This window comes from Staurois parvus, unplaced genomic scaffold (assembly GCF_062004578.1).
Source record: "Staurois parvus isolate SC_StPar_1 unplaced genomic scaffold, SC_StPar_1.0 ptg000137l, whole genome shotgun sequence".
Classification (NCBI taxonomy): Eukaryota; Metazoa; Chordata; class Amphibia; order Anura; family Ranidae; genus Staurois; species Staurois parvus.
In genome coordinates this window covers 3,423,233-3,449,525 of record NW_028317933.1, presented here as the reverse complement: position 1 = coordinate 3,449,525, position 26,293 = coordinate 3,423,233, and the positions used below count along the sequence as shown (strand labels likewise).

Below are 26,293 nucleotides of genomic sequence, written 5' to 3'. Positions count from 1 at the left end.
AAATGTTTGTGCGTCTTATAGAGCGGCCGGCCCAGTATTCCCACCGCCGTTGTATGCCCGCAGTCTCTGAACAAATGCGGACACAGTACAGGAGATGACCATAGTTTTTTTTTTTTTTTTAAACTATAGTCCGGCCCTCTAACGGTCTGTGGAACAGTGAACTGGCCCCCTGTTTAAAAAGGTTGAGGACCCCTGATCTACAATATTATTTTACTCCATGTAGTTAAAACATGAAGTCACTGCTCAAAGTACATCAACCTTATGGCACTCCTCTCCTACCCCTATTTTTAATTACTTACACTCTGCTACGACGACCAGGGGGCTGATCTCTCGCTGCTATAACATGCTTCTGACGGACTATCTTGAAAAATACCCAAATAGGGTTAGTGGGCAATGGGAGCGAGATGTTGGGTCTTTTGAGGATGAGCAGTGGGAAGCTGCATTGCAGTCAATCCATCTTAGTTCGTTGATGGGTCTCCCATCGCATTTATCAGTTGTATATTGTACTTAAAGCTCATTACACTCCAGCAAAATTGTGTATGATGGGGCTACTCCAGGACCCCCTATGTGGCAGATGTAAACGGGACCATGGGGACCTGATTCATATGCTATGGCGATGCCCAAGACTTCATAGGTATTGGGAGCAGGTGGTTACTACTCTTAATTTGGTGTTTCAAACTAATCTAATTCTAGATAGTAAGCAATGCCTCTTGGGTATCTTAGATTCTGTAACGCAGCATACATTTATATTAGAAGCCCTTTCCAAGGCCTTGTTCCAGGCGCGCAAGGTGATTCTTGCGTGCTGGAACTCAGATACTCCTCCCACTGTAGCTCACCCGAAGCAAAATATAAGAATCATTCTACGATATGATTGTTTAATTTACTAGCATCGTGGATGCTCGGGTAAATTTGAGAAACTTTGAGACGCATGGTTGGCCACTCCAGGTTTAGCCCCTTTTGATCTGATAATGCATAGGCTGCTGAAATGGTTTTCAAATATAATCTGGTTGTTACTTTATAATGCCATCCTATGACCCTTCTGAATTGATTGGTGGAGGGAAGGGTACCCTCTGTTCCCCATGGGTCCATTGTATTGGGGATACTCCTATTGTTCTGAATGTGTGGAAATTACTATGTGATCTTACCGCTTAATGACAAATGTAAATCTGCAGAACCTATTGGATTTAATGCATAACTGGTAACACTGGAAAGTTTCCTTTCTTACATTGTTCTTTTTGTTAATGAATGATTCTTTGGTATCATTCTTTGTGATCCTTTATTTTGATATTTGTATGACTTAAACATTAATAAAGATTATCCTTGACTTAAAAAAAAAAAAAAAAAAAAGAACAAAATCTGAATGTTATTAAAACAAGAATTTTAGAGCCAAATTCTACAAGTATAGGGTATATGGCCAGCTTTAGATTTTTTTTTTTTCATTTTACAGATCTGTGTGTGTGGTATCTTATCTTGTGTAAAGTACAAGAAACTAGCTTCTTTATCAAGCCTTTTGATCCACAGGCTTGCCACCCCCTGGCCTTCTAACAATTTAGGACAGAGCAGATACCTATAACAGATCTATTTACACAATTCTAAATAACCTGACAAAGGCATCCCTGAGAGGTGCAATATAATGTCTCCAGAGGTGCAATAAAGTGTCTGCAGACTGTATACACTCAAAAGTCACTAGACAAACACAACTGGCCTTGAGGTTTCCTTTTGTTTTTTAAAACAAACAAGGTTAGAAAAATTCCATCACAGGATGACATGTTGAAAAGAATATTTTCTAAAAACACATGAACAATGGTTATACGGGAAAATACAGAAAAGTTAGAAATCTTGTATGACCCCTCTACCAGGATACAGTTGGGTAGGGAGTGCATGTAGAGTGTTCAAAGACCGAATACTTTCCCAATTAAACAAGTATCTATTGGGAGGTGAGAATTCCGATATGATCCATGTTTGACTAAAGTAGGGTATATACAGACCGAAAAATCAGCCGTTCCAACAGAAGCTATCTGACTTTCGGTCTGTGTGCTCTGTTGTCTAAAGGCAGGCTTCGATCAAACGGTCATGCAGGAAAACCAGCATTCAATCAGCACTTGTAGCCAATGGCTGCAAGTGCTGATCTGTGTATAGAATACAATAGTGTGGCTTTTTTTGCGCTGATACAGAGATCTGTCAAATTTTTTTTTTTTTTCATTCAATCTGTTGGTTGAAAGAAAATATACTTCATGTGTACACCCAACCTTAAGCCCACCTCAGATGCGAGAGTATTAGAATTTTTTTTTTTTAGTGATTTCTCATTTTCCTACTCCCAGTTTTACCTGTAAGCATTAAAGCAAAATGGCTAAATATAAAAATAAAATATGTATGTTACAGTTTTATCTACTAGACGATATGCAATTGACATCTGTATTTCCTATTTAAGCAATTCAGCTTTCAATGTCATCATCCCCACCTTCTGATTGGACACTGAATCATCATCCCCACATCTGTCAAGTGAGCTATGCATTTGAACCATGTACTTGGCTGTTTGACTGCACGTCCACTTCAAAAATATATTAAAAAGTAAACTGAAAAAACATTAGGTCACATTTATTCTTGACAACATGGTTCATGGTCCACTCACTACTCGCAGAACACATCACTAGTGTGCAGCTATATGGGGCAAGGCCAGATTTACCATAAGGCACAGCTGTCAGAGACAGTTTCTTCCGATTGTCTGTAGAAAAAAGTTCTCATGGAAGCTTCTCTATACATTTAAATCAAATGGGTTAAGAAGATCAAGGGTTAACAAGAACATATTCTGTGCACAAGATGTCATCCAAACATGAGGGTTTGTTTGGATACCAAAGTATGAGCTCAGCTCTAGCGATGGAAATTCAGCCCCTGAGGAGACATAGTTTCAGCAACAGAATATTTCTAACACACCATAAAAAAACTTACCTGTTGTTTAGTGATTTTTATTGCCATGTCTGGATCAGACTTACAGTAAAACCGCACATTGTTGATTGGATTCTGCTCTTTCATTCCATAGTCCATATGAATCACCTGCATCAATGTTAAGTATAAAGAAATACAGGTCAATACAATAAGACTACCCTTGCATGCACCTAGGTGCCAAAGTTCAAGTGCTAGTGCCAGACAGGTGAGTACAATAGCTTTTCTACTGTAGGGACATGCAGTTCATTTTTTTCTGACTTGAGTACTTTGAGTGTCTTTTACATGCATATGTAAGATACCCTTAAAAAAAAACAAAAAACATTTATATAATTTCAAATACTGAAATAATTTTTTACTTTGTGTGCTACCCTAAGGCCTCATGCACAGAATGCTGAAAGAAAAAAAAATTGTTTAAAGACAGATACTGCTGTAAATCTGATTTTCATTAAGCAAGGCCGATCTGCCAAACTTCTGCTGTGTCTGTTACAGGACCTTTGTTTGGATAAGTACTGTTTATTTACAGTATTGTGATGGATTTCAGAGTAAAAAAAAGAAAAGAAAAAAAACGGACTTACATCTACTATAAAATCATCTTCTTTGAGTTTGATGTCTGTGGTAGTAGATACAGGAATGGATTCTGCCAGTTCAGTTGCTAATTGGTCATATTCCTCCTGCAATACACAAGAACTACAGTGAAACTGATTCTCCATAAATATGGAGATGTAACAAATCTTGTCAGCATAGCTTGGGGGGGATTTTGTTGATTAGACGGCAGCTCACCAGTTGTATTCTGTTGCTACTGTTGGGCTGTGTCTGTCCCACATATTTATACAGCTCCCTGCGCTCCACTTTCCGCAGAATCTCTCTGGCTTCTTCAAGATTGGGGTCGCTGGAGTACAAGATCTGTTGGAAAATGTTGTCTTTGGGAGGAAGAGAAAAGAGGAAATGAGGTGAGCCAAAAAAGTTTTCCATTGGAAATCCTGTGGAGTGTGAGAACATTGCATTATCTGAGCAATACAACATCCTAATATTAACAAAAATGTTTTCTAGCCAAAAAAAAAAGAAAAAAAGATGTAAATACACTTTGTGAGCCCCAAATGTTTTTGTAAACATTAACAGATATTACCTTGTAAAGGTATAAATCATCACTATGCTGTACATAGCCTGCACAAAGAGCTGAGCTGTGGGAGGGATCCAACAGGCCTCACCCAAAGGCTGTCAGCAAAAAACTACAGGAGGGAGCAGGGACAAGACCATTCGCCCTGCACAAACTGAAGTGACCAGTTTTCATTACATGAAGCTTCGGCACAGAGACAAAGTTTCACACTTGATTACTGCACACATCTGAAGGAAATGCACAAAGCGCAGCAAGATTCAAGGAAGAATACACATGGCCCTTGTATTCAGACAATTATTTGCTGATGTTGGAGATCACCTTTAATGAACAACTTGCAGTAATCAAAGTAAGGGCCTTTGGTGATGGGCTGTGTTATCTTCAAACAGGGATTTTACAGGAACGTAAAACCTACTTAAGTCCAAAGCCAGTTGACACAGGCCCTTAGACTGCCAACATCTACTTATACCACCATTGTTCTATTTGTGAATTTATCATATTACTCACAGTAGCAAGCATTCATTGGTCAATGCTGCAACCACATGACCAATTAGAAGCACTTCTGTCTAATGGGACACCTTCCCAGAAGAAGCCGCAGATGTGCTTCCCATTAGTCAGAATGGTCACATGGTTGCACTGAGCAATGAGAGCCTGCCATTGTGAACATTATGAAGGATATTCCCTCCAGGGCTGTGTACTGTGGTGTGTGGACTTCTACACTGGTAGCATGAGGCCTCATAGTCGCTATGTGCAGCATGGTCTGCAGTGGTGGCCAGCAGTTAGTTTAATTTTTCTTGAAAAGTTGAGCTTACCCCTTCAAGATTTATAAAGCTTTCCTTCTGCATTGCATGTTAACAAAATAAATATAAGACTGTCCTTAACCTTTCCATTGAAACAGGCATAAGGTAGCCTGAACAAAAAATACTAACAGATTCCTCCATCCACGCTATGCAACCTAGATGGATCTCCCGCTGTGACTTTTGTAGTTTGACATCTGACTCCACCTGAAGAGCGCTTGCATCTGATTGGATACAACTACGTTTTGGCTGACAATTTTTGTCAAGAGATGCCAGGTAGAAAGTCTAAGGACCACTTACTGAGTGAATTTCGGCCACTTCCTCAGAAACCGGTAAAAATGTGTACAGTGTTAAGAAATGCTTGCATGCCACTTTCTCCCAAGAAACATCTACAAGTTAGGGAATATTAAGGGAAAAAACCCACCACACACTTTTTTAAAGGTATACTGTGTGAATCAAAACACATAAGTAGTAGGGTTTTCTCAAATTTGACTGCAAAAAGTGGAAATACACCTTAAGCTGAATTAGTGCAGGAAGCAATCTTTTTTTTTAGTCCGTGTCAAATACGTCCATGCTATACAGACCAAAGAGTGCAAAGGTTTCTAGAGATACTTGGTAACTCTCCTGAAAGGGCTCACCTGTGAGCTTGGTGTATGCCACCATGTCTTCTACAGATTCAGAGATGGTAAAGGTCTTGCCTTTCAACCCTTCTATCTTGATATATGGATCTGCTTTTATGAAGGCATCTGTAATCCTGAAGAAATAAGTAGAAGAGGAAAGGATCTCAGCAAAAAGAAATACATGAAGACATACAGCAAATATTGCTATCTGTAGGAAAGAATTTTCCAATCCAGCCCTCAAGTACAATGCTTGTCTGGAAGACCTCTTCACAGAAATACCTAGCTCATGTGGTTCTGTTGTTACGCATTGGAGCCTTATGAGCTGCATTCTGCAGATCCAAGTCATTGCAAACTTTCTATTTTGTTTTTAGGTAATTGAACATTTAAACTTCCTCTTCAGGCAGAATCTGAAACTCAGGCAAGGCAGTAGGGAGCTCTCCTTCAAGAAATCTTTTCTTTTTGCTGGATTTTCCTGCATTGTGCTGCAAAAGACTAAAAGGCTGTCTAAGGATAGTGGAAGACCCATAGCATGCTGTGGCCAGGAGACTGGCCACCCTTCATTGCTCACTGTATACCTGGACTTGACTGGTCTTTTAAAGCCCAACTGTCACTTAGGAACAAGGCAAGGCACTTGATGTGAAAGGCATTGGCCACATGATGTGGAGCATTCTACAGATCCCTCCTCCAGGTAGCTGAAAGCAAAGTTTTTCCAGCTGGGGAATAATTATATTAGCTTTACACAATGGAATACCAAAGCCCTGGAGCAAAGTGCTGCAAAAAGATGTGTATATGTATTGTGTCCATGGTTTATTGTGGCCAAAACAAAACCCTGGAGATGTGTTACGACGAGATGAAAGAGCCAGTTGGTTATCTAAAACAATGCAAAATTCTAATACGTAAGCTTTGAAATTATAATTGGCTACAGTTTCATACAATGAAAAGCTGAAAAATAAATACATAAATATTAAAAATATAAAGTGTGATTGCTTTACATTGTCTCAATGATATTGCTAACTTTGTGTTGGTACGCCCTCCGGTGAAGACAGTTCCGTGTGTGAAACATATCGTACAGATTCCCAACCTCCTAAAACATATGAGAAAAGAACAAATAAATAATTGAGGAAAAAAAACTGTGTGTGTATAAATCTATCTACATACACACAAAAACTTACACGTACCTACATATGCATACATGAGGGAAAAAAAAAAAAAATTATATATATATATATATATATATATATATATATATATCGAGAGAGATTGATTATACACTCACCTGCCACTCTATTAGCTACACCTGTGTAATTGCTTGGTAACACAAATTGCTGATTAGCCAATTACATGGCTAAATCAGCAATCCATTTAGGCATCTAGACGCAGTGAGGACAACTTTAAGTTCAAACCGAGCATCAGAATGAGGGAAAAAAAGGGAACTTGAGTGACTTAAGTGGCATGGTTGTTGGTGCCAGACGGGTTGGTCTGAGGATTTCAAAAATTGCTGATCTACTGGGATTTTCACACACAACCATCTCTTGGGTTTACAGAAAATGGTCCAAAAAAAGAGAAAAAAATCCAGTGAGCGGCAGTTGTGTGCACAAAAATGGCTTGTTTATGTCAGAGGAAAATGGGCAGACTGGTTCAGCTGCAACATTTAGATGGCAGGGTAAGAATTTGGCATACACAACATGAAAGCATGGATCCATCCTGCCTTCTATTAATGGTTCAGGCTGGTGGTGTAATGGAGTGGGGGAGGTTTTCATGGCACTAGCAAGGTGCACCTAATAAAGTAGCCAGTGAGTGAGTGAAAATATATTATATTTATTATATTATATTACACACACACACACTGCTCAGTATAAGGAGTACACCCCCTTTTGAAAAGTAGAATTGTGATTAATATTTCAGTGAACACAAAGGCAATTTCCAAAATTTTGAGTTTTATAGAACATTTGGTTAGCTCATTACAGGAAAGTAAGGTTAATAATATAAGTTAGATTACAAAACCTTCAGTTTTACTCAAATTAGTTGATGCAAAAACAGATACACTTCACAACAACAAAAACTACTTTATCTAGTATTTTGTATGACCGCCATGATTTGTAAGGACAGCATCAAGTCTTCTAGGTATGGAATGAACAAGTTGGCGGAATACTGCAACATCGATCTTTTTCCATTCTTCAAGAACGACCTCTTTTAGAGCCTGAATGCTGGATGGAGAGTGATGATCAACTTGTCTCTTCATAATTCCCCATAAGTGTTCGATTGGGATCAGATCAGGAGACATACTTGGCCACTGAATCACTTTTACCCTGTTCTCCTTCAGAAATATAACAGTAGACTTAGATGTGTGTTTTGAATCATTGTCAAGTTGGAAAAGTGCACGACAACCAAAGGCAAGGAATGATGGTAGCATCTTCTTTTTCAGTATAGAGCAGTACATCTGTAAATTTATGATATCAATGAAATGCAGCTCCCTGACCTCAGCAGCACTCATGCAGCCCCACAGAAGGACACTGGCACCACCATGTTTCACTGTAGGCGCCATGCATTTTTCTTTGTACTTCTCACCTTTGCAACTCCATACAGTTTTGAAGCCATCAGTTCCAAAAAAATTTATCTTGGTTTCATTACTCAAGAGTAAAGAATCCCAGTAGCTTTTTTTGTCCACAGGCTTTAGGAGAGGCTTCCTTTGTGGAAGAAACCCACGCATGACATTCCTCTGCAGTGTATGCCGTATTGTGTCATGGAAAACAATCACCCCAGTTAGGCTTTCTACTTCTTTAGCTAACTGCAGTGAACTTGCATGGCGATTTCCTTCAACCCATCTCATCAGAAGGCGCTGCTGTCGAGGTGTTAAATTCCATGGACGGGTTGGTCGTCTCTGTGAGATGGTTGCAGTTCCATCTCTGTTAAATTTTTGTATCACTTTTGCTACAGTATTCTGACTGATAAGTAGAGCTTTGCTGTTCTTCTTGTAGTCTTCACTTTTCTTTTGTAAAGAAATTATTTTCTTTCTCAGGCCTTGTGACATTTCTCAGCCATGATATGGTAAACTTTGTTAAGTAACGCCCTTTTATAATCAACTGTCTGCTGGACACCTGTTTAATGAATAATTACTCATCTGTAGTTGAATTCTTGTTAATTAGGATTTTGTTGTCTAAAATTTAGCTTTGCTCCTAAGACTTTCATTGGGGTGCATTAATTTTTGTAACATGATCTTGAATTGGTTAGGAAAAATACTTGCCTTCTCCCGTGTACATATATGCTTCTTGTTGTCGACCTTACAGACTCTGACAAATTTGAGATATCGCTTATGATCAAAATTGTTTTGAATACCCAGGTGATGGCAGTCCCTGTTGGAAAAGCAGTGTGCATAATCAGACACAAAATTGCATTCATAAGGATTGGTAATGTCCTGTCAATTAGATGAACCATTTTCACACTTATAAAGCAATAAATTAACATTTTCAATGTATTAACGGGATAGTTTGTCAATTTAATGTGCAAACAATTATGATTAAGCTGGGATATTGATCAAAATTGGTCCACATACACTGTGTGCACAATTTTTAGGCAAATTAGTTCTTTGACCAAAATCATCATTTGAATGCATATTTTCCAACTCCAAGCTGTATACACTTGAATGCTTATTGAGCATATCAGGTGATGAGTATTTATGTAATGAGAGAGGGCGTGGCCTAAGGAGGTCAACACTTTCTATCAAGGTGTGCATAATTAGGCAGCTTTTCCTCAGACAATAAAAAGAGATAACTGACTGTGAAAAGTCAACAATTGTAAAAAGTCTTTCAGAGGGATGCAGCACTCTTGAAATTGCTAAGATATTGGAGCGTGATCACAGAACCAACAAACGTTTTGTTGCAGTCAACAGGGTCGCAAACAACGTGTTGAGGGGAAAAAAAAAAAAAAAAAAAAAAAAAAAAAAAAAAACCTACCTGGAGTGCCCAAAAGTACAAGGTGTTCAGTGCTCAGAAACAAGGCCAAAGCTGAAACCCGACCACTGAACCTTGAACAAGACACATGAGTTAAAACATCACGACTGGGTCAAGAAATACCTGAAGACAGATCTTTTAAAAGGTTTTATGGACTAATGAGATGAGAGTGACTCTTGATGGACCAGATGGATGGGCCTGAGGCTGGATCAGTAACGATCAGAGCTCTACTTCGACTCAGATGTCAGCAAGGTGGAGGTGGTGTTTTGGTATGGGCTAGTATTATACACTGCTCAAAAAAAGTAAAGGAACACTTTTTAATGAAAAGTATAGAATCAAGTAAATTAAACTCCTGGGATATTGACATGGTCAGTTAAGTAGCAGAAGGATTTGTTAATAAGTTTCAACAGCTTGGGTGGACTACATGGGCAACAATGAGACCACCCCCAAAACAGGAATGGTTTCACAGGTGGAGGAGGCCACTGACATTTTTTTCCACTAGTTTTGCATTTGGCTAGTGTATCTCAACCTTTTTTCAGTAAAGGCACCCTTTAAAATTATGGACAGTCTTGAGGCACCCCATTCTAAAATGTGAAAAACTATTCTAATAGTTTTCTATAATGCAGCAACATCCACACATGTAGGACACCCAAAATTAGAGGTGATCTATTCTTCCAAAGCAATATACTTTTGCTCATTGGTACTGACCAGTATTCCATGGTTTCTCTAATCCCTCAGTTTTTCTCCATCACTGAACTGATGTGACCCCAGCACTGATGGAGAGGGGCAGGGGAGGTCAAATAAGGATGCTGTGCAGGCAGCTGACATCCTCCTTATCAACTGATGAGGTCATTGGTTGTCAGGACCCCAGAGGCTAGGTGGTCGTAATAGTGCACAATGAAAACCTGTGGCTTTGTGTAACTAAAAGACAGGCTTGTTCCACTAGCTGGCTTGTATACAAGACATTTTGCCAAGGCACCCCTGAAAAAACCCTCAAGGCACCGTGGTTGAGAAAGGCTGGGCTAGGGTCAGTGTCACTACTGGTAGCATGAGGCGATACCTGCGCCCTACAGAGGTTGCACAAGCAGTCTAACTCCTCCAGGATGGCACATCAATACGTGTCATTGCCAGAAGGTTTGCAGTGATTCCCAGCACGGTCTTAAGAGCATGGAGGAGTTTCCAGGAGACAGGCAGTTACTCTCGGATAGCTGGAAGGGGTCATAGAAGGCCCTTAACCCATCAGCAGGATCGGTATCTGCTCTTTTGTGCAAGGAGGAACAGGATGAGCACTGCCAGAGCCCTACAAAATGACCTCCAGCAGGCCACTGGTGTGAATGTCTCTGGCCAATCAGAAACGGACTTCATGAGGGTGGCCTGAGGGCCCGTCCTCCTCTAGTGGGCCCTGTGCTCACTGCCCGGCGCATCAAGCACTGCTACAGCTGATCACATGACTAGATAAAAGGCCAATCACCGTGGCCTTTTACCACTGATACAGCAGATCACAAACTAAATACAGTTGCCGGTTATCGGCAGCACTTTCCTCACGCTGTCAAAGAATGAGGAAAGTACTGCCGATAACCGGCAAATATCACAGAGAAGATCTGCACTGATAATCAAGGCACTCATAATCAGTGCCCATAATTGCTGCATATCAGTGCAGCATCAGTGCCTCCTCGTCAATGCCCACCAATGCCACCTAATCAGTGCTGCCTATCAGTGCCCATCGGTGCAGGGGAAAAATTACCTGTTTGCAAATTGTTATAATAGAAAAAGAAAAATGTTTTTAACTTGTTTTCCTGAACTTGGACATATCTAGTTGACCTTTTCTTCCTACATTTTTTTTTAATTCTGTCTCTCAGAGTGGGAATGCACCTACAATGTGAATATCAGACCCCTCCATGATTTCTAAGTGGGAGAACTTGCAAAATGGCAGTGTGTTAAAATACTTCTGTTCCTCACTGTATCCTCTTTATATTTATCACCACGGCTTCCAAAATGAAGATTGTGTCTTATAATGTTAGGAGGCTTTGCTTCCCTCAAAGACTGGGCTGGTTCTAGCAGGAACTGCGCCATCTGTCCCCAAATATTATTATTTTTACAGGAGACGCATTTCACTGCCATCTCCACTCCCCCTACCTCTTTAGACATTTGACCAATGGTATCACAGTATATCACCTATTTCTAAAGCAAGAGGGGTATCTATTGCGATTCTTAAATCTTGCCCCTTCTCCCTACATTCTGTACAAAGATCCAGAGGGCCACTTCTTTTTTCGCAAAGGCTCGATTCATGGCTGTAAGTATACATTTGTATCCATCTATGCCCCGAATTCCAGTACTCAATTTCCTGTCCACCACTTTTAAGCAGTTATCAACTTTCAAGAAAGGTTTGGTAGTTGTGGGGGGTGATTTTAATATTACCCTAGATTCCCAGCTTGGACACCTCCTCGGGTAAAACCCCTATCACCTTTCGAGCACTTAAGCATGTTAAAAGGCTTCTGCATGACTTGCACTTGGTGGACAGTTGGAAGATATCACATGCTTGGGTCAAGGATTTTATTTATTATTCCAAGACATTTGATACTTAAATCGCATTTTGACCTTATCTTTGTGGATCAATTCTACCTGAACAATGTTACTTCCTCCTCCATAGAGTATATCATGATCTCAGATCACTCCCCAGTGACAATTTCTATTTAAAGTAGACTAAAGCAGAACTAAAAAGGCAAAACTTTTCTTTTTTTCCCCATTTTGGATAGAGTAAGGGAGGGTTATAACCAGCCAGGTTTGTTTTTTTTTTTTATTGCGCCAACTGTGTCCCATTTGGGAGAGTTCTCTTCACTTCCTGTCCCAGATCCAAAAGAGGAAATCCCTCCAAAGTGAGGGAATCTCTGGTTGTCACCAAGGTCACCAGAACTAGTGACCCCATAGAAAGACATCCAATCTACTACTGTTCTGGGGCAACCCAAAATGTAGGATATTTAGGAAATTTCAGTGATTACAGTAAACAATGTAAAGAAAGAGGGTGACACTCCCCAACAATGACATAGACAGCAATAAAAGCCTGACAGGTGTTCTAATCCCTCCCTACTCCACAAAAAAAACACAAACAGGTTTTCCCTTTAGTTATACTTTAACCAACTGCCCTCCAGAGGATTTTCCCCCCTTCCTGACCATGCAATTTTTTGTGATACGGCATGCGTTACTTTAACTGACAATTGCGCGGTCATGGAACACTGCACCCAAATGAAATTTACGGCCTTTGGTTCCCACAAATGGATCTTTCGTTTGGTGGTATTTGATCACCTCTGCAGTTTTTATTTTTTGCCTTATAAAAAAAAAAAAAAAGACCAACAATTTTGAAAAAAAAAAATATATATTTTTTTACTTTTTGCTATTAAAACATGTCCAGTAAAAAAAAAAATTAAAAAAAAAAAATCACATTTTATCATAAATTTACCGCGGAAGTGGTTAAGTAAGCAGATAATGCTACGCTGAAATCACAAACATTGTTATCGGCCTATTTAGTTCACATCTAAACTGCAATTCATGTCTCCATGTTATTCAGTAGGGAGGGTGTTCTGTAGTTCTAGCACATTTCCTTTCCTGAAGTGACAACACTGCTCCTTCATAGATACAGTGCATTAAATGTACTTGAATTGTCAGGAAGTGTTGCAGAAAGAAAACTAATGAGCCACCACATCGAAGGACATTACATGTTTGTTCTTGGGTTCAGATGCACTTAAGTGTTAATAGAAAATATTAAAGCAAATCTTGGCCACATATGTCTACTTTGAAGAGCACCCCAATAGCCTCAAAGTTCTATAACTCTGCAAACAGACTTCCAAATATCTGGCTTGCTCCCTGCTAGTCCTTTAATGTTCTGGACGGCATCACTGACCAAAAATGATTTTCAGAAAGCAGGAAGGAAAAGCCAGAACAAAATCTTTTCAGCATTGTAATTTGCAGCTCAAGATGTTCACAACAGTTGCATAATAGGTCTTTTAGCGACTCCAAGAAATATGAGTACCTGGCAAAGTAGTCCCATTTATCCACATCAATACCATTTCTTTTGTTAGCCACAATCTCATACAGGAAGCTTTTTTCTTCGGTTCGACCTTGGTAAGGCCACTCCCGAGACTAAATGTTTAAATGCACAAAGATTTCATCAGATGAACAAGGCAGCAGATAAAACAATAAAGCTATAAAACAAACATCATGAAAATAAATGTTACACATTAGGGCTTATTCACATGGGCATTAAAAACACAAAAGTTTAGATACGTACAGCATATAGTTTTGTACGCATCTAAAAGCAGTGCTATATGAGCTAATGGAGCTATACACACAGCTGTGTCTACTAACAAAAATGCGCACCGTGTATGACAGCGTACAAAAACATTAGGACACAGCAGTACCTGGTGCCATACACGTCTGCAGATTTCACGCATTATTGAGAATACTCACGTAAAGTCATTAGAAGAATTGAAGGAATCTGAAAACACACCCAAACACGGGTACTTTAGGTCTATAATTAGGGTGCATATTTTACAAAGGATATTTTGCTAGCTCTGACAAGAACCTGCAGAATATATGCATATGCCAATGTGATTGAAGTCTTAATTGAAGGTTTTGTCTTTCCTTCTAGCACTGCATTTTCTGACTATCATTTATTTCTTTATATGGACAATGCAATATTTCTTGACACGCTTAGATCACTTCACCTATGGCTGATGTACAAGGCTGCTGGTGCTGTGGTCTGTGAGAAGTAAGGAACAAGTAATCACTTGTAAGCTAGAATTACCCATTCACACACATTCATTGTGTTAACATATGTTACTGCAATGCACACTTGGCACTCCAGCACACTAAAGCAAGGCATCTACAGGGGTGTTGAAATTTTTGAAAAAACTACTTGTCCATGGACTAAATTGGTGTCCCAATCTACTTATCCCTCATGAAAATGTACGTGTCCTGATTAAGAAAAAATTTTTTTTTTCTAACCGAAACCGTATTTAAATTTGAGGTGCTATATGGAATGTGTGGGGCTTTTAAAACTGAAAGGAGCTTTATGGCAACTTAAACGTTTAATATTTTTAACATTGCACTGTATATCTCCTCCTCCCCTCCCTGCCTGTCTCCAACACTGCATCTGGGGACTAGCAGGGAGGGGAGAGGACTTGCAGCACTGATTGGGTGCTCATCAGGAAACGGAAGTGTCGGGCTTATCCTTTATTCCTTTCGCTGTCAGAGCCATTTTGCTCGTTTAAAAAAATAATTTAAGGCCTGAAGATTACACAAAACTCCAAAACGTGATATATTTTCTGAAAGGAGAGACCATAGAGAATAAAATAGCGGTAGTACCTATTTTTTATGTCACACGATATCAAAGGTCTAGGAAACACATAATTTCAGTAAAAAATACACTTAAGTTAATTTTAGGGCACAAAAAGCAATAAATGATCCAATTTTTTTGTAAAATATAAAAGACAAGGTTGCATAGAGTGAATAGATATCCAATATGTCAGACATTAAATTTTCATGCACCCGTGAAACGGCAACAGACTTTAGTACAATATATTTTCTATAGTTGAGGCCTTTAAAGCTCTTTATAGGTAATCAGTTTAGCATTACGGAAGAGGTCTGGTGCTAGAATTATTGCTCTCATTCTGGCTTGCACGGCGATATGTAACATGTGTATCATATTAGTCGTTTCCATGTGTAGGCGATTCAGCGTGTGCTTTTAAGTTTGTGTGTGCGTACATATGGGGGGGGGGGGGTTTATATGCTAGGGTGTAACTTACATTTTAAAAAAACTTTTTTTTTTTTTGTTTAAATCACATAGGGGACAAAAAGTCCCCTATGTGATGATTTTTTTGGTGACAGGTTCTCTTTTGCGAGGCATCCACGGTCTATAAGACCCTGCATGCCTCCCCTGTGCTCCACTGAATGTAATGCAGTGCACATTGGCCTGGATGGTCGGGAATTTGTGAATGGGGACCCGGAAGTGACGTTACATCACTTCCGGGGCAGGGCAAGAAGGGGAGGGGAGCGGACGATTCCGCTCTTCTCTCTCCTCTATACCCACATCCCGACATACCGCCGGCACCCACTGACTGGTCCTGGGCCCACAGATGGGCAAGTGAAGCCCAGGACATATAAAAACGGCAGGGGGGCGGTGGCTGGCACTGTGGGCTGTGTGGAAGCAATTGGGCAGCAGAGGTGCTGCCCGAATGCTTCCACCTGACAGATGAGCCCTGCTGCTTACCCGCAGCAGGGCTATAGGCATAAAGAAAAAACCTACCAGCCCGACGACTGGAACTACATGTCCCGGGCGTCGGGCGATATGAATTGCACATCCCTAATCTACATTGCAGCCAATACTCTACTATGCACTGTGGTGTGCAATGTCAAAAAATGGTGCAGGTCTGTTAACTCATGCTATTTAATTGGCTTCCTTAATGCAATGCACAGACTGAATAGTTATTTCAGATTTTACCTGCTAACATCTTTACATCTAAAGTGCAACATTTAAAAACCTGCAAATCTCCAAATAAAATAGATTTTTTTTCCTTAAGATTCAATTAATGAGTTAAATCTGCAAAGGATTTTATGATGCACTGAACTCTGTGTGATCCAAACATACCACAAAGAGAAGAAACACACTGCCAGGAATGGACTCGCCAATGGTGGTGGGACTCAACTGTGGGCTGCAGTACCAAGGCTGGCCAGCGGGTGCTCTCAGCAGCCAGAATCTCACTCCTGCAATCGGACCACCACCTGAAGCTGATTGCAGGAGGTGTATTTAAGCAGGACCAGGCCTGTGATCAGTGCCTTGGTGTAGGTTTCCCATGAGCCCCTGTACCTGCATCCTGTCTGCTTCCTGCCTGATCCTGCTTTGATCCTGACTCTGAACGAACTCCACCTGTCCTGACCTTGGCTATTCCTGACCACTCTTCCGCTCGCTCCTGGTACCCTGTTTGCCCGTTTGCTACCGACCCGGCCTGCCCGACTACGTTTGATTTGTATATATGTTATCTGTTGGAGGTTGGGTTGTTTGCACTGTGTTATGTTTACCTTGCACTGCGTTTGTGTTGTTTAGTCTTTAATAAATTGTCTTGTTTACTCTATACCTGAAGCCTGCGTTTCCCTGTGTCAGTCCACGCACCTCTGGTCATACCCGGAGCCCTGACACACAGTACGTACAAGGCCCTGGGGAAGGATCCTCCATCCAATACTGCTCACCCCGATCTCTATGGTTAAAAAAACAAACATACGAAAACACATACCACAGTCCCACTTACTGAGGAACTATTCTGACTACAGTTGAATACATCTGCTTCAGAAGTTAAAGGGCCAGCAATCTGTTCCTCAATAAATTTTAGGTCGTCTTGCAAGCATAGACCATATTCTTTCATAATGCTCTCCAATCCATTGGACTGAATAAGGTGGTAAAACATCTTCACAGAAGCCGATTCATGCTGAAAAAAGGTCAACATGCATAAAATTAGTTTGTGTATGTCACTTAAAGCAGAACTTTACTCTCTCAATAAACACTATTTTTAATACTTATGCTGTTAGCATTAGTAAATAGATAGGAAGGTTTATTATATTTACTTGTTTAAAACAATTTTTTTTCTTTACATTTCTTCAATTACTTCCTGGGTTGGTTTGCCCAGGCAAATGTCATACATCTCAGAAGTCTTCAGGTGGTGAAGGATTCTCAGCTTAGCACAACCTCCTGCCTGCATACCTGAGCTAAGGGCAGATGGATTCCAGAAAGTAAATGCTACAGGAATCATTTGCTATTACTCAAGATGGTCATGGGCAGAAATGCTAGGGGTGTTTTAAAAGTGATTATTCAGCAACATTAAGCATAGAGACATGAATGGATGGGGGAGTTTGCTTTAAATAATAATTCATTAATAGCATTTCTGGCTTATAATGCTCATATGCAGTGTAGTTACGCTTTAATTGAAACAAACATTTCCAAAACTGAGGGCTGCTCTCCAAGACTCAGAATGGGAAGGAATATAGTCAAATAACACAGAACATAAATGGGAATGTATAAAATCAACTGTATGCAAACACACTGTTAAATATATTTCCATGAGCAACACGTTTAAACGACTAAGGTCTGAGCATTTAAGCCCTTTACAAGGTATTTTAGAGCTGATGACAGGGGACAAAGAAGGTACAATTTATTAAATACCTTCTTCAACTCTGAGTATTCAAATGAAAATGGTGGAGTTCAAGTCTATAATGGGGATGGTATTGACAAAAGAATCCCCATGGCTTAAAATAGATAAGGTCCAGAAATATTCAGACAAAATAAAGGGTGAATCAAGTACCTGGACCAGATGGCTTATGCCTACAGGTTCTTAAAGAAATTAACTCTTATTTCAAAGTCATTGTTTTTAATATTTAAAGACTCTAAAAAAAACTAATTTGGTACTACTAGGACTGGATCAGTCTTTACCAAGTAACTACAGACAGGCTAGTTTAGGGCCTTGTCTACACCATACGCGAAGAACAAAGGATGAAAATTGACATGCAGATTTCACTTTCAGTTTAGATCAGTTTTCATGCGTGCTTCAATGAGTTTTATACACGTGGCAGTTTCCTGCGCAGGAAAAATCTGCACAGGATACCAGTATTGTGGTGTGAACAGGGCACATAGAGAACAACTGATTTTGTTGTGCAGTTGAAGAAGGCATGCAGAAAACGGACTTTTCTGCGCCATGGTGTGAATGAGCCCTAACTTCTACAGTAAGAAAGATAATATATATCTCTTAAAGTAGTGAACATTCAACTTACTTTAAACTTTTTATTTGGGCAAGCAAGAGGCATAAATCTCCCATCAAACATATGAGAAAATGGTCCATGACCTAAAACAGAAACCACAGCTGAAAAAAAAAAAAAAAAAAACACACACAACCTACAACAAATATTATATCTGATGGTTGATCACATTGTAGGTACTGATGGGTATTGCTCTCACAGTCTGTCCCCCTCCTATGCCTTTCACCACTGCAACCACCATAACATCCGACACACTCCTAAAGAACACTTTTCACAGTTTATGATCATTCATTGTCACACAATCATCTGTCCCTCACCCCCAGACCAACCTTATTTCTCTTATTCTGGCCTGCACTGCTACTTCCCCCCATTAGACTGTGGGCTTCCCTGGAGCAAGGAGTGATGTGAGTGGTTCTATGTAGCATGTAAAGTAGTAGTAAACAAAGGGGATTAAAAAAAAAAAAAAAAAAATAAGCCACACAAAACACACACACTCTTACCCAAATCATGGCACAATCCTGCGATCTGGACACACAGCAGGTCTCTCTGGTTTATCTGTAGTTCTGGTTGGCGCTCGTGTAACACCTTTACGAGGCATCCTGCTAGGTGACCCACACTGTGCAAACAAGAGACAGCTGAGATGTTACCACAGTGTTAGCACTTTACCTGAGAATACCAGTTGGAACAACACTTCTCACAAGGGAACCAAGGAGGCACATGGCATAACATACATCTGTATTGATGAGGGAAGGCAACATTTTATGCTAATGGATTGTTTAGGTTTGACCATATATTACATAGACACCAATGGATGAGCTCTGGACTGGATTCTACACAGTAGTTCCTTCAGATTACTGGTGTTTCCTCTCTCCATCTGAGGCCCCTCAACAGACATGGACTCAGTCTCTGGCCAGGGCAGGAGTGTCTGTAAAAAGGACTGTGGATTCCCCTAACCTTTGACTATCATGCCACCTTCGTAAGTATATTTTGTTTATTTTATCATTACATTTTATTCTAACATACTACACTATCAGCCCTTTTGCGTGGTTTCTCTTTGGGTTTACCGTTTGGATGAATCTGGGTCCTCTCACTCCTCTCCAAGCAGGCTGGCTGCATTGGGTTTTCAGCTAAACGCGCTTCTTGAGAATCAGGGCTGACCCCCTAACTGCATACATATACGTTTATACTGGATCAACAGAGCGGGTGTGCATTTTTTCTCCCCCATTACTTTCTAAGAAGTGTTACATGGTTGAGAGCTGTACGGAAACTTGTTTATTACATAGTTTTGGTAAATGAGATTGTACAATACAATTGTATAATGTATGGTCAGCTTTAACTCTTTGCACACCAGGAACAAGATGTTGTAAGGAGGGGAGACATACTTGTCAGCGGCCACAGGGGAAAATATATTAGAACATTTTAGTGTGGGGCTGTCAGACAGGAACCGGACAAATTTTGATCCCTGTGAACCCTGTCTGTTCAACAGAAGTCAATCATTTGATCAGCTTCTGTCAAACAGTCCTGCTGGAGAACCAGTATTCGATCAGCCATTGCAGCGCTGATCAGTGTATTCCACAGGGGAGGGGATTTGTGTGGATGTGGGATTCAAGAGTTTTTTTTGTTCAGCTAGAGGGTAAAGGGGAAAAAAAAAAAAAGAAAAAATCTCAGAAAAAAAAGGGGTATACCTGGCTTAAAGTTTAACTTTGAGCTTAAAAGAGGGGGCGAACAGGCAGGAATTTTAATGCAGAAGAGGAATGTTCTGCATTAAAATTACCTACTTACCTACCCACCCCTGTACAGTGAGCCACGCAGGAGCAGCTCACTGTACAAATTTGGCAATGCCGGATCTGACTGAACTCTCATGCAATGAATGCATCCGGCTTTCAAGACCAGGAAGCCAATCGCCTGAAGATATCAGCGGTCTAGCGGGGAGCTCCAGGATGCTGCATTGCTGGATCCAAGGTAAGTATAGTTCTGCTTTAACACCGAACCCTATCCTTTCCCAAGGCTAGCAATTAACCTTGCCCTTCGACCTTTCTACCTCAGTCCGGGTTTTCTGTAACCTCCTGCTTTACCAACTGAAGCACCGAGCAGAGAGCATTTCCTGTATGGATCTAAAAAGGCTAGGTGACATACCCAATAGAGTGCTCAAATCTGTTATGGGAGGCTCCCGGGAACACATAATAGCAGCCACCAAGCTGTCTGATATACCGCAAACGCTGGAACTGTGGAGTGTCTATAATCCGAACTAGCAGGGGGTGCATCTCAATATGACCATGGATTGGATCATTGAATACCTAAAAGAAAAAAAAGTGGGGCATCAAACTCAAGCAGCAATAAATGCATAAAAAAAATAAAATAAAAAAGCTTCACTATGTGTCCATAATAATAGGTTCATTAAGACTTGCTGTCCAACATTTATTCAGTACTCTTCAGAACACTAAATATTATAAATAAAATATTTTTTGCCATCATCTCCTTACTAAATACAAAAGTGTATAAACTATATGTAGCTGCTGTATTAATTCCTAAGTGGTCCCGTAAACACAACACTCACACATATGTAGTAGTACTGCTTTGATTAGTTGAAGAAGAGTTAATGCAGGTGTTCTAATCATGGTGTCTCACAGAAAAAAAGTTTTACTATACATTTAACAGTGTTAAATATAAAGTGACTAGCTTTTTTTTTTTTTTTTGTGTTACTACCATAACCTACCACCAAAGAACAACCCAAAATAAATCCTCCAGCTCTTGACGATCGCAGCGATATCATATATGTGTATGTTATTTGTTGTTTGTAACCGTAGTACAACCCAGAAACAATAGTGCGCATTTTGTTTTTCTTTTTTTTTTTTTTTTTTTAACCTAAAAACACACTGACATTGACACCAATTTTTTTTTTTTTTAATCCTGACCTTTTTGACCTTCGACTCTGGCCTTGACCCAAACAATAACCCTGGCACTGAAATAGATCAAACCTTGATCTAGGTATTTTTTCTTTATTTTTTAATATTTCTTTATTTATCTTTTTTTTTACAAACATTTTTTTTGCTCTCTATGCCAGGAGTTAGAGAGATACAATGCATCTCTCTTCTCCATTCATAGAGAAAAGAAAAAAAAAAACAAAAAAAAAACACGTAGCTATGCGGGGCTCTGCCCACGTCACTCACTCACAGCATTCTGTGAACGAGAGACTTCAAGTCCCAGCAGCCTTAGCGGCTGTCAGCTTGTAGTCCCCAATGAACTACCACGGCGCTCCACATCCCATACGAGCAAGCAGATATTCTGACAGATCTGCATGAGACCTACATAGCATCAGCGAGCTGCTAATCGCTGCTGTCATGTTTTATAGGCTATTGCAGGCAACAATAATAACTGCTCATTTTTCTACCTGCAAAAAAATGTGCATTTATTATTTTTTACTAAAAGGTGAACTTATCCTTTAAGACCTGGCGGTTGGCAGGTCACACATTCAGCGCTGCACTGGCAGGTTGCTATGTCTTGCATGAGTTTATTTTGAAATCTACAGATTAAACAGGGTTTGTGTTGTGTCTATTTAAGGCAAACAGTAAAGTTGATCTTTGATTCTGGATACTGGAAGCTCTAGGTTATCCAGGCTAGAAAACAAATAAACTTGATATCACTATGAGAAAATTCTTTTCTCAGAGTAGAGAAATCAGCAGCACAATGGACACAACCAACAACAGCTGCTGGCCAAACCTAAAACAAAACTACTCCAAACACTAAGTTATCTGTGGGACAAAGCTGTCTTATCTTCTGCTTCTGTTTGTGAAACTGAAAATAGCAAATATTCTTATTGTGTGCACTGGGCAAACACTGAAGAGCGACCTTGTGATTTTGAACTGAGAATAAGGAAAGGTTTTTATGACCCTGTAGAACTAGACAGGTTGGGGGTATAGCAAAGGTTTGTGTGACCCTGTAGAACTAGACGGGTTGGGGGTATAGCAAAGGTTTGTGTGACCCTGTAGAACTAGATGGGTTGGGGGTAGAGGAAAGGTTTTTATGACCCTGTAGAACTAGACGGGTTGGGGGTATAGCAAAGGTTTGTGTGACCCTGTAGAACTAGACAGGTTGGGGGTAGAGGAAAGGTTTTTATGACCCTGTAGAACTAGACAGGTTGGGGGTATAGGAAAGGGTTGTGTGACCCTGTAGAACTAGACAGGTTGGGGGTAGAGGAAAGGTTTTTATGACCCTGTAGAACTAGACAGGTTGGGGGTATAGGAAAGGGTTGTGTGACCCTGTAGAACTAGACAGGTTGGGGGTATAGCAAAGGTTTGTGTGACCCTGTAGAACTAGACAGGTTGGGGGTATAGGAAAGGGTTGTGTGACCCTGTAGAACTAGATGGGTTGGGGGTATAGGAAAGGGTTGTGTGACCCTGTAGAACTAGACAGGTTGGGGGTAGAGGAAAGGTTTTTATGACCCTGTAGAACTAGACAGGTTGGGGGTATAGCAAAGGTTTGTGTGACCCTGTAGAACTAGACAGGTTGGGGGTATAGTAAAGGGTTGTGTGCCCCTGTAGAACTAGATGGGTTGGGGTTATAGGAAAGGTTTGTGTGTCCCTGTAGAACTAGACAGGTTGGGGGTATAGGAAAGCTTTCCACCTCTCCCATCAGCTTCAGGTGCTGCCACAGGGGCTTTAAAATTAACACATTATGCTCCCGCCCCCATTGCTCCAACTCCAACCCTACCAATCCCCCAGCATCTGCCCCCATTGTGCTGCTGGCCAGCTCGCCATCATCTCCCTGGCTGCAACAGAGACGCTGTCAGGACAGAAAGTGGATGTTAAGCCCCGGAGACGGAGCAAAACATGTGGTTAGCCTGAGCGGGGGGGGGGGGGGGGGCACTAATCATTTATCGTGGGTTGCAGTAGATATGAGTGTAGTCATATTTCCTGTGTTATTTGCCTTAAGTGCTTAGGTGTAACTTTTTTTTTTTTACTTTTTGTCACCTTTTTGTCTCATCACATGGGGATAAAAATTCCCCATATGATGATTTTTTTACATCAGGTTCTCTTTAAAGAGACACCAGGTCTAAAAGACCCCTTACACTGCATTAGATTCTTCCTCAGCCATACAGTGAAAGGGGAACCAATAAGTGACGTTTTACATGGCGTTTCTGGGTCAGCAAGAATGGGGGCAGAGCAGACGGATGTTTGCTCAGCTCTCTCCCCTCTACCCAGCAGCACTTGCCATGCCAGTCTTGGGTGCATGGTGGGGGCAGCTGTTATTGGGGTCTTTGCAAGCAGTTGGGCGGATGCGCAGACACTGGACTGCTTCTATCTGAATGCTGGCAGTCGGCTTGTATGATATACATGTTAGACCAGCTTCTATTAACCAGCATTTGATCAGCCACTGCACCACTGATCAGGGTATTCTGACCACTGTCCCAACTGTATGGAGGGCCAAATGCTCACTTGTAATGTCTAATCTTTCATTGTATTTTTTGGATATCAGAACTAGTTTGCAGACATTATGAAATTTTTTTTTTTTTTTTTTTTTTTTTTTTTTTTTTTACACAAAGTACGGGTTTGTTTTATTGTTAAAATATATTAAGATTAAATTGCCTAAACAATGTCAATGGCTTGCCACCAACAAGCACCCAGGTTACCTTCAACAAGTCAACAATGTTAAGCATACACTTGTCTTTGTGAAGATTAGAAGAATGACTCATGGAACAAGAGATTACAGGATAGATTGACAGTTGTGCAAGGTGATACTAGTCACACACTGGCAAATGTCCCAATAACATATGAAGGTGTTTTTTGCCAAGTAAAAAAGCATCAGTGCAAATATTGGTGGTTCAGTGCTTCTCCCCCACAGCTATGCCATTCTTACTGCAATGGGCAGTAAGGGGCCAAGCATTGAATTCATCAGTCTGAAACACTACTCCCATCTCATATCAACCATTTCATTTAAGGCTGGACAGCACATTGCATTGGTCCAAACTCTGCTCCTCTACTACAACAGAGATCATGTGACTTATCGCAGCATTGGGTCACATGACTTTCTCTGGCAGAGAAGAATTTAAAAAAAGGACAGCACAAGAAAGGCAAGTATTTCTGACTGGTCTCTTTCCTTTCCTGCACATCACTTGATGGTAAGGTACATGGAATGCTTAACTTGACATACCTTCATAATACTGATTGAATTTTGGAAGAGTGTACGAAAACAACGGAGCAAATCCAGTCTTTCCGCTACGGTCCTGTTTAGAGAAAAACAAAAAATTTTAAGTAAATCACGTAACGCACAAACAAGGCAAGGCATTTATGACATACTTTACTGTGAGAGATGTATAGAAACTTAAAAAATATCTTTACTCAAAAATTAATTCTGTTTTATTGCGGGAAGTAGTTGAACATCCTTTGCATATAATTTCCCTTTTTTTTACAGTCACAAGCAATAAAAAAAAAAACGAACCGCAAACTGTTCATCTCACTACTTCTATATATCAGATCCTGGCACCCCTAGCTTCCATGGAAAGCCTATGAAAATTGTAGTTAGGATTAAAAAGGGAACCTGTCAGGACAAAAATAGGGCAATGTGCAAAAAAGCAGACTTAAAGACAGCCATTCAGATCTATGATTCTCCACCAAAGTAGGCACTCCCCAGCTGTAAACCTGTCTGCACCTCACCAAAATGTAAAGCTAGGACAAGGTCCCTGCACAGTAAAGATACACTCTGAGTCCATGCTCACTTAATCGTCGCATTAATGCACGTTTGCTCACAATACACTGCAATGCAGGTTACACAAATTAGTGTGTTGCCATTTATTTTCAATATCACCCCAGCACACTAAAGCAATGAATCTGCGTTGCAGTATGCAGTGTTATAAAAAAAATAATGTATGCCCGATAAGTTTGTCGGGATACTTTGGCAGCCCATTCAAAATTAGTGGGCTGTCTTAAAGTATAACTAAAAGCAAAACGTTTTTTTTTTTAGTTTGGAGTGGAGAGGGATTAGAAACCCCATCAGGGTTTTATTGCTGTCTGTGCCCCCGTTAACCGCCTCCCGCCCACCATATAGTAATATGACGGACGCAAGGTGGTTCTCTCGTTCTGGGAGGACGTCATATGATGTCCTCCCATTCTAACCGTGCATACGCGCCTCCCGGAGCGCGGCGATCGGCAGTGCGCTGTGTCCCTCGGAAAGAGCCGAAGATGTCGGCTCCGTCATGTGATCAGCTGTGTCCAATCACAGCTGATCACATGTAAACAGGGAAATGCCGGTTATCAGCATTTCTCTCCCCATCACCTGACAGCTGGTGATGAGAGGAGAGCCGGTAATCGTCATTCCTCGGGGGGGGGGGGGGGGGGGGCTATGTACACAGATCATCAGGGCACTGATGATCAGTGTGCCCTGATAATCTGTGTAGCCCCAGCAGCACCACCTGTCATCAGTGCCAGCTCTCAGTGCTCATCCATGCAACCTGCCAGTGCCCATCAGTGCCAAATTTCAGTGCCCATCAGTGCCACATCAATGTCACATCAGTGCCCAACTGAGCTGCCTTTCAGTGTCACCCACCACTGCCAGTCAGTGCCACCAAGTGCTGCCAGTTAGTGCCACCTAACAGTGCCATATATGAGTGCTGCCTTTCAGTGCCCATCAGTGATGCCTGTCAATGCCCATCAGTGCAACCTACCAGTGCCTCCTCATCAGTGCCCATCATTGCAGCCTCATTAGCGCACATCAGTGAAGGAGAAAAATCACTTATTTACAAAATTTTATAACAAAAATTAAGAAAAAAACTTTTTTTTTTTCTCAAAATTTTCAGTGGTTTTTGGTTTAAGAAAAAAATAAAAAACCCAGGAGGTGATTAAATACCACCAAAATAAAGCTCTGTCACAAAACAAATTATAAAAATTTCATATGGGTACAGTGTTGCAGGAAAGTGCAATTGTCATTCAAAGTGCTGGAAATTGGCCTGGGCAGGAAGGGGGTATAAGTGCCCTGTAGGCTAGTGGTAAAGGAGAGCCACCCTCTCTGTTTGTCCTGTTTACCATTACAGTGGGGAAAATAATTATTTGATCCCTTGCAGATTTTGTAAGT

The 26,293-nt window shown here is 40.7% G+C and overlaps 1 protein-coding gene across 2 annotated transcripts in view; it reads right to left on the bottom strand.

Annotated features, from left to right (window-relative positions):
- SAMHD1 (SAM and HD domain containing deoxynucleoside triphosphate triphosphohydrolase 1) overlaps positions 1 to 26,293 on the bottom strand; it is a 61,086-nt gene that overhangs the window by 19,726 nt on the left and 15,067 nt on the right. The window contains exons 3-14 of one of the 2 annotated variants that reach the window (XM_089673254.1): positions 24,377 to 24,449; positions 20,363 to 20,523; positions 18,727 to 18,842; positions 18,242 to 18,312; positions 16,714 to 16,905; positions 13,455 to 13,564; positions 8,722 to 8,830; positions 6,470 to 6,561; positions 5,496 to 5,611; positions 3,727 to 3,866; positions 3,522 to 3,617; positions 2,950 to 3,054 (exon numbers count right to left, since the gene is read on the bottom strand). In XM_089673254.1, the coding sequence (XP_089529380.1) occupies positions 2,950 to 3,054; positions 3,522 to 3,617; positions 3,727 to 3,866; positions 5,496 to 5,611; positions 6,470 to 6,561; positions 8,722 to 8,830; positions 13,455 to 13,564; positions 16,714 to 16,905; positions 18,242 to 18,312; positions 18,727 to 18,842; positions 20,363 to 20,523; positions 24,377 to 24,449 (1,381 nt within the window). The remainder of the gene's footprint in view (positions 1 to 2,949; positions 3,055 to 3,521; positions 3,618 to 3,726; positions 3,867 to 5,495; positions 5,612 to 6,469; positions 6,562 to 8,721; positions 8,831 to 13,454; positions 13,565 to 16,713; positions 16,906 to 18,241; positions 18,313 to 18,726; positions 18,843 to 20,362; positions 20,524 to 24,376; positions 24,450 to 26,293) is intronic. The other variant, XM_089673255.1, reaches the window with a different exon arrangement.